Source organism: Martes martes (assembly GCF_963455335.1).
Source record: "Martes martes genome assembly, chromosome: 2".
In the NCBI taxonomy this organism is placed as follows: Eukaryota; Metazoa; Chordata; class Mammalia; order Carnivora; family Mustelidae; genus Martes; species Martes martes.
In genome coordinates this window covers 181,037,744-181,059,603 of record NC_137889.1, presented here as the reverse complement: position 1 = coordinate 181,059,603, position 21,860 = coordinate 181,037,744, and the positions used below count along the sequence as shown (strand labels likewise).

The window sequence follows — 21,860 nt, the reverse complement described above, 5'->3', positions numbered from 1 at the left end:
CTGTGCATGTTTTACCAGAATAAGAGGTTTATATAAAAAAAAATCTTAAGGCAGCCAGTGGCTTTAAAATGGAAAATGAAACACCTGATTTAACCACCCACCCATACAACAAAAGGATATGCTAAACTTACAATACCAACAATACTGAAAACAATATGTAAAAGACATGTAAAGCCATTATTTTTCAAAAATCATTAGACCTCCAAATGTCTACTAACTCAATCTATACTTAATGGCAATTATCCTCCATCCTGAAGTTACCTTGCTGCTTCCTAAATTACTGAACTAAAAGAATCCAGCAAACAATACAAGCTACCAAGCATCCCAGACACCATACTAAATGGGAGAAGTAAGAAAGGCAGAGCATATTGAACTTTCTTAATATCTACTATTTACTAATTTTCTTTAAAACAGCATAAAGTCTTTTAGAGCACTGTTTAACTTCACTATGTGACCTAGTTTTTACATTAAAATACATTTTTGTTTGTTTGTTTTTTACATGTATAGTCATGCTTTCCACAGTTTCAGTTATCCGCAGTCAACCACATTCTGGAAGCAGGTGATCCTCCTTCTGATGTATTGCAAGAAGGTCAACAGTAGCCTAACGCTATGTATGTCACAGTTCCTATGCCATCCACCTCATTTCATCTCAGGACATAGGCATTTTATCAACTCATGTCATCATAAGAAAGGTGAGCGCAGTACAACTAAGATATTTTCAAAGAAAGGAGGAGAGATCACAGTCAAAAAACTTTTATTACAGTATATTGTTATAATTGTTCTATTTTTATTATTGTTAATCCCTTACTGTGTCGAATTTATAAATTAAGTTTTATCATAGGTTATGTATGAATAGGAAAAAAACATAGCATATATAAAGTTCAATGCTATCTACCATTTCAGGTACTCACTGAAGGTCCTGGGACATAGACCTTGCAGATAAAGGTGGGGGGGGGGACTGTAGTATAAGGTAACTGTATGAAATTTAGCAAACCACTCTATAATCCAAATAAACTACTTAAATGAACACATGAGCAACATACATCACTCTAACTAAAATTCACTATAGCTTACTAAAATGTGAATTCATGCCAAATAACTAAGAAATTACTAGTCAGGCCTCTCAAAATTTAGTCTTCAAAAACCTCTAAGCTGTCAAATTTTCAGAAAACAAAGATAAAAAGACTTATAACCAAATTATTAAATATGCCCTGAAGGTTGTTAAAATTACAGTCTGCTTTTAATTTTAATCTCACTGCAACAGTTTTATAGGACAGGTTTTTAAAAAACCAACTGGAAAGAATTCACAAAAAGAAAATTCATGCTATATGTAAAGATGTCATTCTAGTCACTATCTACTCATCACAAAGTTAGCGTGAGAACTAAAAAAGGCCCTTCTTGTGAGGGCTGTATTTCATCTAAGGTATTTCAATGCAAATCTGTATTAGTAAATGTTCACTGAACAAGAACCACGAAGTTGATGAAACACAATACAAATCTTTAGTATTATCAGATGTACTTTCAAAATGCAATACGAAAGTTTAGTATGTGATACAGTGTTGGTTCAACGTAATTCTCATACAAAACTCACGATTTAGTATTTGACTTTTGTTAGCAAAAGAAAAACAACACAAGGAAAGAGAAAATTGGTCTCAAAAATTCCTGTCCTCACTCTCAACACTCCCACCTTTCTGACCAACATACGTGCTGCCTAACCACCAGGCTGAAATTACACGAGGGAAGTACTGTGTTTCACTGTTTCCTTTATCTGTAAAATGAGTAGGACAAAAATGTTAACTTCCCTGGAAAGCTTTGCAAAACAGTAATAGAGTAAGATTTCTAGTACTGTAGGCCAAAGCTTTTGGAAAAGTAAGATTCAAGTTCTAACAGGACTGGATAGATTATTGGTTTTGAAACTTTAGTGACCATCAGAACCACCTGGAGTTGGTTAAAACACAGATTGCTGGGTCTGCTGAATTTCTGATTCAGTAGGTCTGGAATGGGGCCCGAGAATCTGCATTCCTAACAAGGAGATGCAGATGTTGCTGAGCAGAGACCATATTTTGAGAATCAATGAATCAGATCCTAAACCTCTCTACAGACTGCACTGCTTAACAGCTCAATATTCAATACACATAAATTCCATTTCAAATTTTCATGAAACGAACAAAGCATGTGACACCCTTCAGTAAAATAACTGAGCTATATGATAGCCTATGCTAACTATCTGGCACCCTCAAAAGAATCAGATTGACTTTTTCCAGGAATGCACACGCTTCAGTGGAAAGCATGTGGTGCTGGTGGCAGCGGGGGGACCTGAAATTCTACTTGGAAACTAAAGGAACTGAAGCAAAGAAATAGAAAGGCAGCAGCCCTGTGATATTTTTGTTTTTGTTTTAAAGATTTTATTTATTTGACAGAGATTACAAGTAGACAGAGAGGCAGGCAGAGAGAGGAAGGGAAGCAGACTCCCTGCTGAGCAGAGACCCCCGATGCAGGGCTCGATCCTAGGACCCTGGGATCATGACCTGAGCCAAAGGCAGAGGCTTCAACCCACTGAGCCACCCAGGCGCCCCATACTTTTTGAAAGGTATTTAACTATATTTTTATAATTTGCACAATATTGATAGAGGCTCTGCAGTCAACAACAATAAAAATTGTGTATGAACTCTTTCTCAATACAGCCCATCATTGTTTTTCTAAGGCAGAAAAGAGTTTATATATGCTAGGGTAGCCTCTGATATGGCCTCTAATGATCCCTGATAGCAGATATTTATGCCTTTTTACACCTTTGGTATTTATACCCTCCCCCTGAGTATGGGCTGGATATAATGACTTAGTTCTAACAAACAAAATCCAGCATAATGATGGGATGTCACTTCTGTGACTAGACTAGATAAAAGACAGTGACTTCTATTTTGCTGGAATCCTCTACAGTTTTCTTGGCATGCATGCTTTCCTGAAGCAAGCTGCCATGCAGGAGAGGAAGTGAATCCTGATTGTAACAAAGACGTGAGTAATCTTGAAAAAGAGTATTTCCTCCGTCAGGCCTTTGAGATGACCATCCCAAAGTCTGTGGCAGACTGAAGCAGAGGACCCAGCTAAGCCTTCCCCACATTCCTAACTCACGAAAACTGTTCAATAAATATATCTTGTTTTAAGTCACGACATTCTGGAGTGATTTGTTACTCCACAACAACTAACAAATATGTATAATAACTACCTATCATTTCTTTATTAAGTTCAAGTGAAAGAAAACATGGGAGAATTATGCAAATTATGCTTCCAATTTCACACTGGTAACTTCTAAATTTCATCAGCACTATTATGTCATAAATATAAGCTTGATCATTTTAATTCTCACTGATTTCTACTTCAAAGCCAAGCCTGTAAGTAAATTCTGCACAAAGAAATTGAGTACATAAAGTCAAGGTTTATAAAAATCTTTAAATATTACCTTCCACTACATGCTTTTCTGTACATCAATCTTTTACACACACACACACACACACACACACACACACACACACAGAGTCTAAAATCTGCCCTTTAAAAATAACAGCCTATTTTGAGTTTACTGAGAATACTGATAGGCTGGTTTGTGTTTTTTTTTTAAATATTAAAAAAGAGAGAGAGAGAGAAGATAAGTACAATTCTTAAAAATCTCAAGTAATTCAGGACACCTGGGTGACTCATTTGGTTAAGCAGCTGCCTTTGGCTCGGGTCGCAATCCCGGGGGGTCCTGGGATCAAGTCCCACATCGGGCTCCTTGCTCAGCAGGGAGCCTGCGTCTCCCCTTGCTTGTACACACGCTCACTCTCTCTCTCTCCCCCTCTCTGTGACAAACAAATAAATAAAACCTTAGAAAAATTTTTTTCAAGGAATTCTTTTTTAAAGGTACTTCTGGAAAATATATTTTTGGCAAAAAGCATCAGTTAATAAGCAGATTTGCTGAGTAAGACCAAAAATCTTATAGAACTATAAAAATTAGCTTAATAAATATTATATTCATAAAGTAACTTCTCAAAATTGTACTTTCTCAAGGGAGCAGATAATATTCATCCAGAATAGGCCAAGCTTCTGCCAAAGCAGCAGTTCTTAAAGTGTAACCTGGAGATTCCAGGCAGTTTCTAAGATCCTTTTAAGGAATCTGCAAGGTTAAAACTACTTTCATAAAAATACTAAGATGTCATTTGCTATTTTCATGTTCATTCTCTTACAAGTGTCCAAAAAAGTATTCTAGAGGCTACATGACATGTAAAATCACAAAAGATTTAATGCAGGAACAAAACGGGAGAATCCATTTTTTTTTTCTATTAAGCCACACAGTTATATTAAAAAAAAAAAGTTTGTAAAAGTGTAAAAAAACAAGACCACTCTTTACACTAAATGTTAATGCTAATATGTAATGGGTCTATTATGAGTATTTTTTACATAACATTTTAACTTCACAGTTTTCTTTCTAATACAAAAAATATATGTACTATGCATAAATAAAAGCTCGTTGGGAGACTGTAGTAATTTTTTTTTAGTGTATAAAGTGCTCTCTGACCAAAAAGTTTAAGAGCCACTGTGCTGGAACTAGACTGCTAATAGAAAACTAATCCACAATGTAGGCTTTAGAGGAAATGCAAAAAGGCTACAGATGTGAGCTGCCTTTCTCCCTAACCCCATGTGTGTCACTGCTATAACCCCAAATCATCAAGGTATTTAAGGAATGAACACAATTTTTAAGTGCATATAATTCAAAGTACTACATGACTAGTGAGACACTAATGTACTTGGTAATAGTTTTTAGGAATGAATTTAGGAATTCCTTCTAAAATGCAGAATCCCACCCATTTTAAGCTCTAGATAAACAGCTAAACCCTATATCCACCTTTAAAAGCAGGGATCATTGTTCTCTGTGGTCTGCACTAATTGGACTATAGTATCTCAATAAGGCAAAGAGCCTTCCTCATCTTAATGGAATCCTGAGCTAGATTTTAACTGTTCTGAAGACTTATGGAACCACAGCCACATGAGTCTTGAGCTAAATGAGCTAAAATAAATCTAGTTTTTCTCTCTTTCAATAAACTCTATTATAAAAAATGAAGATAAAATAGGATGACAATATAAAGGAAATTAACATTTGAAAATCTAAAGGAAAGGTTTATATTTAGTTTGTACATAGTTTTAAAAAAATAGTTTACAAGCATTAAATTACTTTAAAAAACAATTAAGATAAGCCAGACACAGGACAAATACTGTAATGATTTCACTTACACGAAATACCTACAATAGGCAAATTCAGAGAAAGAAAGAATAGAGGCCACAGGAGCTGGGGGATGGGGTAAAGGTTACTGTTTAATAAGTACAATTTCAGGGACGCCTGGGTGGCTCAGTTGGTTAAGCGGCTGCCTTCGGCTCAGGTCATGATCCCAGCGTCCTGGGATCGAGTCCCACATCGGGCTCCTTGCTCAGCAGGGAGCCTGCTTCTCCCTCTGCCTCTGCCTGCCTCTCTGTCTGCCTGTGCTCACTCTCTCTGACAAATAAATAAATAAAAAATAAAATCTTTAAAAAAAAAAAAAATAAGTACAATTTCATTATGGATAATGAAAAAGTTTTAGGTATACATCATAGTGATGGTTATACAACTTTGTCAATGTATTTAATGCCAATGAACTGGAGACTTACTGATGGTTAGAATAATTAAATATTATATATATTTTACCACATAAGAAAGTACCACAAAATCAACTGCACTATAACATGAATCTTTCTAATTTTACAATTCTTCTTCCAATAAACAAGTATATCACAACTGGTTTATTCAGTAAACAGACTTAACACAAATCAGGCAAATATCAAAATCTCAGCTAACTGGATTAAAAAAAAAAAAATCTGGTTCCTGCTCTTTACAAGCTCCATAAACTTCTCTACCCAGAAATACATATGCATGCACTTCAACATGAGGGGAAAAGTTAAAAGGAAAAAAAGAAACAACTTTTAAAAGACACGTTTTTGGGGTGAATATACACAGGATGCCATGATTCAATTCAAAACAGTTAACAAAACAGGCTTTTGGACAAAACCGCCTGCTAGTTCTGCTATTTTCTACCTACTGCTTAAACTCGTTTGAGTCCTGGTTTCTCTTCTGTAAAATCAGAATAATATCTATTTCAGTTGTTGTCAAGGATCATATTGCATTAATACATGAAATGTGCTCAGAGCAGTACCTTCAATAATAAATAAGCATTCAATAAATATTAGCTACTATTAGCTATTACAAGTGACCCTTGAACAACAGGCTTTGAACTGCATAGATCCACTTATATGTGGATTTTTTTTTTTAAGATTTTTTTATTTATTCATGTGAGAGAGAGAGAAAGAAAGAGGCAAAGAGAGGACAGCAGGGGGAGAGGCAGAGGGAAAGGGAGAGGCAGACTCCCTGCTGAGCCAGGAGCCTGACATGAGGCTCCATCCCAAGACCTGGAGATCATGACCTGAGCTGAAGGCAGATGCTTAACCATCTGAGCCACCCAGGCACCCCATATGTTGATTTTTTTATAGTATAGACCTATAAATGCATTTTTTCTTCTTTATGATATTAACATTTTCTTTACTCTGCCTACCTTTATTATAAGAATACAGGCTATAATACACATAACATAAAAAATATGTGTTAACTGACTGACTGTTATTAGTAAAGCTTCCAGTCAACAATGGGCTATCAGTAATGTAGATTTTTGACCAGGGTTGGTGGCCCAAGGGTCAATTAAACTTCTACTATTACCCTACTATTATACTGAAAACATGAAGCCCCAAACAGGGGTGTAATAGATCATTTCTGTATTTGTCTCATCATATACAGGCCTATAGCCTTGAAAGCATATGCATTTGAAACACATTTTAATGTTTAAATTCTCAAAGGATTTTTTTCCTTTTTCCATTTAGTATTTCTCAAGAAAGCAAAAAGAAAACCCAAGGTTTCTCCAAGAAAAATGGAGTGCTTTTTAAGGCAAACTTACAAAAATACTCCTCAACCACAGCTTTCTTTCATTAGCAGCTTATGATTCTTATGGTGATCTAAATCATAGTGACCTCTATAGAATATACTGTAATCACGTGGTTCTCTGGTAAATGGTGACTGAGAATATGGCTTTAATCTCAAGGCCTATAGTCCATGGGTAAGGATCTATGCAGCCATACCGTTATGGAAAAGCTCAGAACCACTCTGATAAGTGTCTGTGTGACTGTACCAACTGTCAATCTGAAAGTCTCTCTGGTGTTATGGATACAGATATATGTCACCTCAATCAGCTATCCTATTTAGGGAACGTCAAGTATACAAAAGATCTTTGTGATTAGCATTGTTGGGAAACACTGATGGAAATGCAAACCACCTTCTCTCCCAACAACTCACAATCTAGTAAAAGTAAGGAGTAATTCAGATAGCCTCAATCTCCAGATACTTGGTTTTTGTATGAACTGGTATCTCCCTGCCACCAGCAAATATACCACAGTTAGATACTGCTTTTAAACCAGCATCAAAATTCATTTCAATCAGTATCCTTAAATGCTGACAGAAGAGTATGGAAACTCTAAGAATAAGCAATCAAAGGAAATGTGGATAGGTATTTAAAATATGGAAAGCATGTAGTTGAAAATTAACATTACCGGCATACCTCATTTTATTGTGCCCTCTTTACTGTGTTCCGTAGTTACTGTGTTTTTAACAAACTGAAGTTTTGTGGCAACACTTTTTCAGCAAGTCCACTGGAGTCATTTCCCAGAAGTGTTTGTAATTTCTTGTCTTTGTATCACATTTAAGGTAACTGTCACAGTATTTCAAACTTTTACACTATTTTATTTATTATGGTGCTTTGTGATCAGTGATCTATTGACAGTACTACTGTAACTGTTTTGTGACACCACAAACTCTAATCATATATAAGATGGCAATCACTATATGTTGTTGTGTTCTGACTACTTGACTAATCGACCATTGTCTTATCTCTTTCCTTCTCCAGAGACACAATAACAAAATTAGGCCAGTTAATAACCCTGCACTGGCCTCTAAGTGTTCAAGTGAAAGGAAGAGTCACACATCTCTCACTTTAAATCAAAAGCTAGAAATGACTAAGTTTAGGGAGGAGGGCATGTCAAAAGCAGACTGGCTGAAAGCTAGGCCTCTTGCAACATATAGTCAAATTGTGATGCAAAGGAAAAGTTTTTGAAGGAAATTAGAAGTGCTACTCCACTGAACACACAACTGTTAAGAAAGCAAAATAGCCTTACTGTAAATATGGAGAAAGTCTGAGTGGTCTGGAGAGGAGACCAAACCAGCCACAATATTCCCTTAAGCCAAAGGCTAATCCAGAGCAAGGCCCTTGTAACCCTCTTCAATTCTATGAAGGCTGACAGAGAGAGGTGAGTTAGCTGTAGAAAAAAAGTGTGAAGCCATTAGAGGCTGGTGCATGAGGTCTGAGGAAAGAAGCCATCTCCAGGACACAAAGTGCAGGGTGAAGCACCATGTGCTGATGGAGAAGCTGCAGCAAGTTCCCCAAGAAGACCCAGCTAAGGGAATTCATAAAGGTGGCCACACTAAACAGCAGATTTTCACGGAGACAAAACAGCCTTCTGTTGGAAGGAGATGCCATTGCGGCCTTCCACAGCTGGAAAGGAGTCAAGGCCTGGCTTCAAAGTTTCAAAGGACAGGCTGACTCTCTGGTGAGGGGTTAATGCAGCTGGTAACTTTAAGCTGAAGCAAATGCTCACCATTCTGAAAGTCCTAGGGCCCTTAAGAATTAACCTAACTCCACTCTGCCTGGGCTGTAGAAACGGAACAACAAAGCCTGATGACAGCACATCTGTTGACAACATGGTTTACTGAACATTTCAAGCCCACCGATGAGTCTACTGCTCAGAAAAAAAGATTCCTTTCCAAATATTACTACCCATCCACAATACACCCAGTCACCTAAGAGCTCTCTCTCTCTGTTGAGACATACAGTAATAAGATTAATGTTTTCATGCCTCATAACAAAATATCCATTCTGCAGCCCATGGATCAAGGACTCATTTAGACTTTCAAGTCTTACTACTGAAGAAACACATTTCATAGGACTATAGCTGCCACAGACAGAGTGATTCCTCTGACAGATCTGGGCAAAGTAAGTTGAAAGCCTTTCTGGAAAGGATTCATCATCTTCATCATTCGAGATGCCATTAAGAACATTCATGATTTCATGATTCACGGAGAAAGATCCAAATAGCCACATGAACAGGAGTTTGGAAGAAGTGGATTCCAAACCTCATGGAGGACTTTAGGGGTTCCAGACGTCAGCGGAGGAAGGAAGTGCAGGAGTGGTGGAAATAACAAGAGAACTAGAATGAGAAGTGGAGCCTGAAGACGGGACTTAATTGTTGCAGGCTCATGATAAAACTAGAACAGATGAGGGGTTGCTTCTCATGGGTGAGCAAAAAAATGTGGTTTCTTGACATGGAACCTACTCCTGATAAAGATGCGGTGGAGACTGCTGAAATGGCCAAAAAGGATTCAGAATATTACCTAAACTTAGTTGATAAAACAGCAGCAGAGTTTGGGAGGACTGACTTCAATTCGGAAGGAGGGTCTACTGTGAGTAAAATGCTACCAAACAGGATCACTGCTACAGAGAAAACAACTGTTCATAAAAGGAAGAGTCAATGGATGTGGCAAACTTCACTGTTGTCTTATAAGAAATTGCCACCCCAACCCTCAGCAACCACCACTCTGATCAGTCAGCAGTCACCAACACCAAGGCAAGGCCCTAACATCAGCAAAAAGATTATGACTCACTTAAAGCTCAGATGGTGGTAAGCATTTTTCAGCAACAAAGTTCTTTTTAATTAAGGTATTAAGGTATTATTTTTTAGACATAATGCTACTGCACACTCATCAGACTACAGAAGAGTATGAACATAACTATTATATGCACCGAGAAACCAAAATTTCATTTTGATTCTTTTTATTATGGTGGTGTAGGACTGTAAGATCTCCGAGGTAAGCCTGTAAATAAATAACTTAAAAAAAAATAAGGAGTATTACTCTACAGTATAATGCCATAGATAATCTGAACATTATTAAAAGATATTATCCTTATAAACAGAAGTTATATGGCAAAGAAATGGAGTAGTCTTGTCACTTTGGAAAAAAGCGTGCTTCCAGATAATGCCAGCACCTATAAGCAATATCCTATAGGGCATCTAAATATTCTTATACCAAAAATGTCTTTATTTTTTCACCATTTTTCATACCCTCTCTCTCTCACTCATATCACTTACTCTCTCATAACAGCTAGTGCTGACTATATAAACTGTTAGCAATCTGGGGATATACTACATTAGCTAGCAATAAAAAAAATTATTTTTAATCACCTTTAATACCTAGTAAAGTTAAAATAAGATTACCAAGCAATCCAGCATAGCACTATTATCGAATACATTATCTTTTAGTGTCATTAGATCAAATATGTTCAGATTTAACTATTTCTACATTTTATCATGTTCAGTAGCCAAAGGACTCGTTTATGAATCACTAAGTTTTCATTCCATACCCTTTTCCTTTGGTTAGTTCTCATCATATGGAAGACCCACGAGTCATGGGTCCAATTACAACTTCTGAAATGGTTTATGCTCCAGAATAATAAACTCGTTAAATTTTAGAAATAAAGTTGTCTGGAGTAAGTACCTCCAAATTATTCAGTCTTCTCTTTCCTCTGTTTCTGAGACAACACAGTCTCTAAAACCAGTCATTTTTCATAATAATTCTTATCCATTTTGAAGATAAAATTGACAATGGAAGAGAATCAAAGGTGCCGTGGCTGTGGGGCCAATGCAACAGTTGACATTTAGAGACCAAGGATGAAGACTAGAGGGAAACTACTCAGACCCCTTATTTGCCTAGTTACTCTAATCATAACTGGCACCTTAAAACAAGCATGGCTCTCTCAAAATGACTATGTGGACATGGCTCTGTAGTATGAACTGATTTTACTAAAAGAAAGCAAATTTTAGCATTTCTCACACGTGTAGTTATAATTAGAAGCAGGAGATAGTTTTCATCATTTACTATTGGCATTCCCTATAGGAGGAAAGTAGTTATTATCTCAATCAGTCTTGTTAGTTTCATTAAATACTGATTAAGGGGAATAAATACTGGAAGCTTATTGGGAATAAAGTAACAAAGGCCACTGGATATAAGGTTGAAAATATAAAATTTAGGGTTTACTTGTGAATTTTTCTAGTGCCACCAATAAAATAATAAATAATCAAAAGTGGCTCAAAATATGACAGAAATTTATTTTCTGTCTTGTTTAAAAGCAGTAAGTACCAGGTATCTGGCACCCAGAAGCAGTCTCCTAAAAGGAAATCAGTATACAAAGATGACCAGACTGAGATTTTCACTTCACGGGATATATTTTTTTAAACCTACTCCAATTCTAAAACTTATTTCAAAACAAGTTAACATGGTTTATATTCAATATGGATTTATACATAAAATTAGCAACTTTAGTGATCACAATCATATTCTTAGATCACAATTTTAGTATCTATCCATTCTTCTCTATTTTAGTATATTCTCTTTGCTATGCTGAAATAGCACATATAGATCTGTTTCACTGTGAATCTACTGAAGATTTAACATAGTAAATTTCCTATCATTTTTAATACAGTATAATCAATAAAGATTTTTCACATATTTTAACGGTTAGAATTAAAAATAAAAGAAAGACTCATGATTTTCTTTTTCCCCGAAATCAGATGTCTTATTTACTATTTACCTGGTGGTGGAATCAGAGGTGGAGCAGTGCTGACAGTTGGAGGAGGTGGAAGAAATGGAGGAGGTGGAAGGTGGGTGGGAGGAGCTCCTGGGGGGAAAAATGGAGGTGGTTTGCTAAAATTGTTGTCTACTTCAGCAGCAGATCTTTCAGAAAGGACCTAAAATTAAGCATAGTTAATTTAAAAAGTGAGTAAGTGTTCTTATCTAAGATTAAAAACTCAGTAAATTCATTTTATTTAAGAAATAAAGCAAAAAGTTTTATTCATATACACATATTTTTGGGAGGCAGAAGTAATTTTTTCCATATGTGTGATATGTGTGTGTATATACAGATGTGAGTATACACTCACTCACACTTTTTAAAATGTCCATATACAAAGCCTAGGAAAAAAATGACTGAATCATTACCCAAAAGAAGAACTAAAAACATTCTAAATAAGAGTACTTCTAAATTAACCACTTTATAAATATAATATAATGAGTATTACCTTTGTTACCCAAACAAGCTACGGTATTCAAATTAAGGCAATGTAATCATTAGTCACAAATACCAGCATTAGGAAATAAACATGGATGCAGAAATAAATATCCACTGTACTACGGCTTCTTATCATCAGGTGGCACACATTAACAGGGTGCAAGTAAACAGGCAGCCAGATATAGAAATAACTTTTCCATGTGAATCTTGTAACTTTAAGAACAAGAGTTTATACTTGAAAAGTAAATGTGTTTACAAAATACTGATCTGTATAAACAGGTAAGGGGCAGGTAGCAAATCTACAGGAGTGACACACAGAAATCTGGATTTTTAAGGCTCCCTGAGGGATTCTGATGTGCAAACACATTTGGGAAAACAGCAGAAATAGGCAACATAATGTTGTGCATTTAATTTATACTTCTAAAATCTTTGCGGGCTAAAGGTTATCCTTTAAACATATAATCCCTCTTTTCATTAACTTTTCCTGCATTTAAATACAGTAATTTCTGTAATGCTTATGCTGATAAGCTATTTTTCAAATAGGGAACAGAATTATTTTAAGAAATCATGGCATTTTAATGGTGGGGGAAAGAAAAGAGGACTATCTTCCAGTTTAGAAATGTTTACCCTTAAACATGCTAAAAAGAAAAGAAGATGAATTTACTAAAAGTAATGAGATTCAAAACACTTTGAAATTTTTTTAAGGTACCCAGGAAAAGGTAATAATAAAAAACAGTAATGATCAAACTAACAGCTGAAAGTCTCAGTCACTAAAATTCTAAGTTGAATCAAAGTTACTAGTATTGCCTTCATTCTTTCCCTTGAAAACAAAGGAAATCTACTCCCTGCCCCCCCAAATTACACGTTAAGCTATGGTATATCCATATAATGATAAACTATCATGAAGAAATTTTCAAAATTTTTAAGAATATGGACAATGCAAATGATAATTTTTTAAAAAGATACACAAAAATTAATCACAAAATATATCCTAATCTTGTTTGGTGACAAGGAAGAGATGTACCAGAGTGTTAAAAGTGGTTATCTTTATATGCTAGAATTATGGGTGGTTTTACTGTCTTCTTTACACTTTTCCCATATTTTCCCTTTTTTGGGTCCAATTAACCTACATATTGTGTTTACAGCAAAGGAAAAGAAATCTTACCAAAAAAGATCCAAAGGCAATAAATTCTAATTGGAATAGCTTTTATAATAAAAGGGTAATTAGCTCCGTATTTTAAATCTCTTGGCAGTACCTAAAATACCGAACATATAGCACAAGCACTAGAAATGTATATGGAATAAATTAAATTAGAATATGGATGTAATCCTTCAGTTTAAAAATTAATAATTTTTAAAATACAAAACCTGTATGTTGCTGTTTTCATTTGCCCGTCGCCTTCCTTCAACTCGGCTAATTGTTATAGTCTGACCAATAACATCAATTGCCCCAGGTAATCTCCTGTAACACAGAAATTAAATCAATTGAGTTTCACCTAATTAGATGTTTGAAAAATAACACAAATATTAGGTGAGAAATGAAATTTAAGACCTTTTGTAATGTACTTTAAAATAAAACCAGATCACAACACACACTTGAAAAAAAATACTTCACTAAAGTTAGATCTCATTACTTTGTACTATCATAAAAACTAAGCTTTATTAATAAGCTGGAACCAATGTACCCAAAGATGATAATGTTAAAGTATTTTTATAGGTTTTCTTTTAAATTTACTATTTCTTAATAGTCTCCAACTAAATTTACCTTTGTGAAATTGTAACAGGTAGCAAATGCAAAGCAAATGGAAATAAAATGTTTTGGCTGCTATAATTATAGAACGTATTATAGTTCTAGTACAGAAACTGCCCTCTAAAATTCCCCCAAAAGACCTGAAAAGAAATAATGCTCATTTTGATACACACTGTATTTTTCTTAGTGATTTATTCCAAGCATTAGAAAGCATAAAAGGGATCCAATATTCCATTTCTGGTAACTTGCTTTTAAATAGAAAATTTTAAATATTTAAATGCCCGCCCCACTCCAATTGTATTTATAATCAATTAAAGTTTAAGTATATGAGTAGATGGAAAAATAGTCTATCACAAAATAATGCTGCAAATTTCATTAGGAGAGGCTAGTAAGTTAAATTTTAAAAAATATTGTTAAAAGTCAGTAGTTAAGGATTTTATTACAGTATATATGCTTAACAAGATATAGAAGTCACTTGAAGGAAGAAGCAATGAAAAATGGATGCAAATTAGATTAATTTCTCTTCATTTCTGTTCTAGTTCTGAATAGTTCTGCCTTTAAAAACTTTAAACCAAAGTACCATGGATCCTTCCATAGTCACCACAGATCGGTTCCTAAAACAACTAGTAACAGTGACTATTTGTAGAATGTCTACACATTATACCCAAACCTCACAATAAGCCTTCACTTAACAAATTACTGTACACTTGTTAGATATGTTAAAGCTAGGGCTCACAGTGATGTCACTGACATCAGTAATAATTAAATGGCAAAACTAACTTTCAAATCTTAGTCTTTCTGATTCCAAAGCCTTCCCTTGAGCTATGCTCCCTCCTTGCAAGATAACTGGCTTTTGAGACATTGGAGACTTCTGAAAATCAAGAACTGGTGAAAGTTTGCCTCAAGTGAACCTTGAAAAGCCTCATAAATAATTTTATGCTCACAAAAACAAAATGAAGACAGCCCTATAAGAGTATATAATAGCATCTGAAATGTCTTCAACTACACAATCCATTCCTACTTATCACCTTGCCCACTTTCAACTTCTGTTCTATATAATTCTAATAGAATTTTTTTAGAAGTTCACGTTTTTCTGATTTTATGCCCATGTCACTGACTTCCCAGATTTCCTCATGAACTCAGAGAAAAAGCGATTTTTAACTCATACCCTTCGATATAGGTGGAAACTATCCTAACAGTCACACATGAGAAAAATCCAAATATCTCAGACATAAAACAAATATAGCTCCAATTTTTCCCCTAAAACTTGGATGATTAATAGCTATGACCACTGTAACTTCATATCAAAACCAATGCCATCAACTCTTGGATATCTACACACATCTCTGATTCCAACATCCTGACAGATATAGGTGTATATCCTGAGGCCACAATTTCCCTCATCTTTTATTGCTACCTAGATTTCATCATAAAAATCTTTACCTCTACGATTTCCTTTTCCATTCTCTTCCTGATTGCTGCATTCTCCCCCTCTCCATCTTTTAAAATGTATTCCCCTCAAGAACAAATTCTCACAAATATATCTGGGTTTGCAATTTCTCTAAATTGTTAAAGTAACAAAACTTAAATCCAGATCTAATAGTCTAACGTCTGTGTCCAAATGAAAGACTTCTATATACCATGGTTTTCTAAAGACCTCTGCTTTCAAATATTCTGGGACACAAGAGAGTACTCATTCCTTAAAGTTTATTTTAAGGAAGTCTAATTTTTCAGCTTTAAATGGATTAATCACTGAAGATTCAAAGTGGTAAATAATAAGCTTCTAAAAATAGACACATGGAAAATCAGCCTTAAAAAATGTGCACCAGTAGAAGGAATCCAGAAAACTGTAATTTCTTACATTTCCACAATAATAACACCTCTTTGTCCAGGGATTTTTACCACACAAACTGATTTACCTTAAATTAATCAGAAATGTGAAGTTTACCATTTTGTTCAGAAATATTTCAGGACAAGATACATAAGCATATACCAAAGTAACAAAAAGTACATAATATAACAGAGATGAGTAACAATCTGTGTTATTCTGTTGCCAAATTATGAAAAATGATGTTGAGCCATATTATTCTGAAAATTTTTAATGAACCACTTTTTATTTCAATGCATAAAAATATTAGTGGAGCTTCATTATGAGGATCTACTGCACCTTGAGTTTCCACATAGGACAAGTTTACCTGGACTTGCTTACACATTTGTTCAATAAGGCAGATAGCTAATGTAGTTATCAAGATTCTCTTCTCTATATTGAACAATTACAAATTGAAGAGAGACAGAAACTAACCACAATGGATATCTGAAGTCTCTCTAATCGACAGGCTTAATACAGGCAGTAGATTTCACAAGAGCCTCTAGCTTTCATGAATATAAAAATATCTCTGAAATTATAATGGAATTAAATTAAAAGGACATATTTGGTGATTCTGATGTAAGCTGCTTACAAAGATACAACAAAAACTTTAAAAGTGACAAAATTAGGGCCAAGGGAAGACAAAGAATTAGTTATTAATCTTTTGTCCCAAATTTATCTCTGAGCTTCTCATTTTTTTTTAACAGCCAAACTAAAGGACACCATTAATAACAAGTCTTTTGATGTATGTGTAAGATAAAAACAAAGCATTAGCTCTAAAGATGGCATTTCCTGGTAATAATAGCTAGTGTTTACTGAGCACCTACTATGTGCTAGGAAAGCACTGTTCCAAGCACTTTATATAAATTCATTCTTCATGACCTTATGAAGTAGCAACTATCATTCCCATTTTACAGATGAAAATAAAGAGAAAAGAATTTCTCCTGAGTCCAGGTTAAGAGAAAATACGAAAGAGTACAATAGTTTTCAAACACTTCTGACCCCAAAATATAGTTATTGAAGAAACACATTTTGCATAGCAATCCAGTGCCCACATATAAAAAACTGAGTTTCATGAAACAATACTCACTTACACTTATTATAAGGGAAAGAGTAACATTAAAATCAAACGTGATTTATTAGTATTAAACATCACACACAAAAAAGCAAAACAAACAATACAAAACCACGAAATATTTGGTGGTTAAGATCATGAAACTGATTTCTTACCCATCACTAACGGACTGCCATCTTATGCTACGAAAAACACTGAAATAGGGACAAAGTCTCCAATACTACTACAATGAAAACATAAGTGAATTTCACAGAGCTGTTTCTCGAAATGCTCCTCAATACTGGGTGAAGCGTAACAATGCGCAATTCAATAAAAGCAATTTAATCAGGTGGACCAAAACAATGTTGTCTGAGTACATGCCCTCTTGATGGAGACTTGCTCTAAGGATTTAACTGTACTTTTTTTTTTTAAGATTTTATTTATTTTTGAGAGAGAGAGAGAGAGCGAGTGAGCATGAGTGGGGGAAGAGGAAGAGGGAAAAGCAGAGAGCAGGGAGCAGGGAGCCCCATTCAAGACTCAATCCCAGGACCCTGAGATCATGCCCTGAGCCGAAGGCAGACACTTAACCAACTGAGCCACCCAGGCACCCAGATTTAACTGAACTTTTGAGCAAGAAACCTTAACTACCATACATGGAATACTGAGGGATCAGGAAGTTCCTCAACTTAAATATATGCATGTGTATAAATGTATTTTTCAGGCAGAAGAGTCCATAGTTTGCAGCAAATTTTCAAAGGGTTACTGCTTCAAAGTTCAGAACCGCTATTATAAAAGAATGAATGAATCACATATCCTTGAAGAAATCTATGAATGTGTTTTTCCTCACAGCAGAGCTCCTAATAAGAACTATGCACTAACAGCAATAGTTCAAGGATTCATTCTCTAGGAAAAAAACCTAGACGTGACTATTAAATATTCCCAAGTGAAGACAGATCCACTAGTATCACTATCTAACTCAGGTCATACAGCTAAATAGATGCTGGTATCAATTCTCCATGGAAACTGGTGCAACATCTTTTAAGCTACCTTAGCAAAGAGGTAAGCCTTGAAAGACATGTAGAATGGATTTAGCCACGTAAATGGGGAGGGAGTACATTTTAAATGGAGGAAAGAACATGAGCAGAGAAAGTATGTAAGGAAAATAATATGTGTAGGATTTCAATTTCCAGTTTGATAAATATACGATCTACCAGTCTGCAACAGAAACAGCATGATACACCTTTGATACTGGCTACCAACCAAAAACAGCAGAAAATATAAATCAAATGAGACTCACACAAAATGAGACTTATAAAGTTGTAAAATGCTATGCAAACATCAGTTCCACCCAACTAACTCTTTCATTTTTACCTCACATTCCAAGGTGGTCACTAAACCTTTGATTAATAACCAATTAATAATCTTTATGCCAAGCCAGAATCCTATCTCTCAATCAGTGGTTCTCAGTGCTTCCTACACATCAGAATTATCTGGGGGCTTTTAAGACTCCCAATGACCAGAGTGCACTATTTAATAGAGACTATTTAATTCAGTCTCTAGGGCCTAAGCATCCACAATTTTTTAAAGCTCCCAGGTAATTCCAATATATAGCCAAAGTTGAGGACTACAACTAAAGGTATGCCCAAGAAAGACAGTTAATATTGTATTTTCTTCTAAAAACATTTAAAGTAGTTGATAAAAATTAAAACTTAACTCCTTAATTCTCAATAAATATAAAGTCATACCTACCAAGGCCTGATAATTAAGGTAAGGCTGTCATTCATTGCATATATATTATACTGATATTTTGAGTTTTGTGGAGTCACATAGTACTGCCTCTATACTTTTTCTTTTAACTTCAAAAGCACAAGAATAATCTTTTACAATGTATAGTTTATAAAGAAATCTTAATGTATTCTATTTTTCAGTGAGGATTAATCAAAAATGCTATCTTGCAAAATAATGTATGTACAAAATAAAAATCACAGAATTTAAAACTGCTTTCAGAGTATGTCATGTATTGTCTATCACTACTACTATTAAAGAGACTGTGGTGGGAGCAGAGATCCCAAGGGAACTAACACTTATTGGGTACCCTTCAATAGGTGCTTCTGAGCCATAGAAGCCATTTAATCCATGAGTACTTGGTTTAAGGCCAATTAGTTTCATTTTCACAGATATGGAAAAAGGCTCATTTGTGAAGTAAAGTGCCAGTACCAAGATCCAGGCTCAGGTCTGACTAACTCCAAAGTCTACGTCTACAAAATGTTTTTGATGCTAACTTTCTGGGGTGTGAATTTTTAAAATGTTGTTACTTTTATAAAATGTCTTAAAAACAAACACAAAACCCTGAAGGCTTAAAGGTGATCTACGCTAAAATTGGGCTCATAAATGTGTTCATTAGGGAAGCCAAATTTACTCACTTCTGTGCAGAGCTTGAAATATATGTTCACCTGTCATATTTATGTTTAATTTCATTTTTTAAATTTGGAAAAGATACCACTCTACAGAGAATCTTTTAAAATAAAGGCCTTCAAATGTCCAACCATGTAAATTCTTACAAGGTACATAATACAGCATGCTCAGTCAAATGACATGAAGGTACATGTACATCTTTTCAGTATATTATTTCATCAAGATATAAGTAGTACTGCAAGAACAAATGAAGAAGCCAATCTGAGACTGAATGTCCATTTAACATCCAGTTTTATTGTACATTTTGTCTAAGAAATGCAAGCAGGTTTAAATATTTTAGTGATTCTACATTAAGCAATTTTTACTATTCCTTTCAAGAGTCTCAGTTAAAAAAGCATTAATATTGTGCTCGCTTCAGCAGCACATATACTGAAAAAAAAAAGCATTAATATTAAAAAACAAGACATTGTTAATAAGACAATTATTAATAAGACAACCTAGAATTTGAAACTACCTGACAAAATCTGATATTATAAAATGGAAACAGAACACACAAACTGCACATTAGGATAAGATTACAGCAGTCATCCATATTGCCAATTACAATTTTCTGTGTTCATTAAAACTGCTCTATTCTTCTTACTAATTGGCTTAATGTCACAAATCTGAATTTATAAAACAAACTCATACCAATAAAATGTCCTTGCTACACACATCTAGTTAGCTTGAAGAGTACTATTAACCAAAGTTGGAAGAACACCATGTTACATAAATTAATAGGAACACACATGAGATAAGAAGTCTGAGTCTCCAAATAATTTAAATGATCGCAACCACTGTTTAATTGTTCTTTACAAAGAGATATAAGCCATGTTTCAAAAAAATCCCTACATTTCTCAGTTATGTTAACTACAGGAGCCAGCATCTCAGTTTTTATTAAGGGTGTGTGTCCACATATATACATACACATACACATACACATATTCTCAAAAGGAGAATAGCTTTTACCTAAATTTTTCTTCTTTTGAATTTTTCAAAAGCACAAAATACATACTGAAAATAGTGTCAAATTTCCTACTATGTACATTCCCTGAGACTAATTACAAAGTCAGAATGGGAGCTTTGTGTATTTCCAAAGCACCTTTTTTAAGGGGTGGGGAGTGGGGGGAGTAATAGTATCAACTTCGACATGTATCATTTTCAGTTATGAGAACTAATACCTTCTCTGTAAACTAATTATCTTACTTCAAGAAATAAACTATTGTATCAAAAGCACAACTATTTTAAGTAAAAAATTCTAATGATTGATATAAAAAGGAATTTCAGATATTGAAACAGTAGCAAAAGAAAATATACATAAAGTTTTAAATTGTATTAAAAATTAGTGATTTAAGTATTTCTATGCCTTTGCTTACGAAAATCAACCTGCTTTAACTGCAGGTACTAAAAGGCAGAAAACCAGGAATTCTAGCCCTGACTTTGCCTCTATCAGCCATAAATTTGGGCAAATTCTCTACTTTCTCAGATCTCCTCTTCCATGTATACCAGGGACTAGGCAGAAAATAAAGAATTTCATGATTAAAAGGGCCTTCCTGATAACACAGTCCAGTCTATCATGTTAAAAATGTAGAAACAGAGGCCCAGAGATTTCAGGGAACTATCCTAAATTCACACAGGCACAAAACCAAACTTAATGTTCAAATCCAGGACTTGTGCCATGAAACTGCTATAAGTTTAAGAAGGTAGTTATTTTTTATCTACAGAATGGCTACTGATTCATCTCCACAATAGAACAAAGAAAATGAAAGCTCTTACCGTCTGGCCCTTTTGGGATCAATAAACAGGCTGTTCAGAACTGCTGGCCAGGTTAAATGTAAATCTGAGTTTCTCTATGCACTTATGTTGTAATAACTAGGTTAAATATTATACGGAAATTATATTATTAGCACTCATGTTAAACTCTGGGGTTTCACAGAAATGTTAAATGTGAAAAGATTCACATTCACTCTCCACACTTATCAGATCTAACTATTTAAAGTAACTCTTGAAATTTCTACTGGTACTTCAAGAATTCTAGTTTTAAAATCTAAGATAAAAAAAAAAACTAAGATCAATATCACGTAATACTACGAAAAATGTCAATGGGTATACTTTTAAAATGTAAGATATGCAAATTTTCATTCTATACCCTGTTAAAGCACACATGCCATGGAGACTATTCTAGGAATATAGATAACACATTTCTCTCTGCATCAATTACTATTCTTCTAGTTTGGATATTCTTTAGAAAGTCAAGATATTTTTGACTTTGAGATGAATAGCCACTTTTGAGAATGACTAAGCTTATTCTCTCCTAACAAGAGATTCTATCAGAATCAAGCGGACTAGAAATTCTGACTATTCATGGAGAACATATAATAAAGACCCCAAAGAAAAGGAAATATAAGAAAATAAAATTCTGTTTCCTCTCTTTGCTTTTCTTTTAGTTGT

General features: G+C 34.6%; 1 protein-coding gene across 17 annotated transcripts in view; it reads right to left on the bottom strand.

The window, feature by feature from the left end:
• Positions 1-21,860, bottom strand: part of FIP1L1 (factor interacting with PAPOLA and CPSF1) — a 79,184-nt gene that overhangs the window by 22,449 nt on the left and 34,875 nt on the right. For all 17 annotated transcript variants that reach the window (XM_080796682.1, XM_080796694.1, XM_080796686.1 and 14 more), the window contains 2 exons: positions 13,653-13,746; positions 11,808-11,964 (listed from right to left, as the gene is read on the bottom strand). In XM_080796682.1, coding sequence (XP_080652808.1) covers positions 11,808-11,964; positions 13,653-13,746 — 251 coding nt within the window. The remainder of the gene's footprint in view (positions 1-11,807; positions 11,965-13,652; positions 13,747-21,860) is intronic.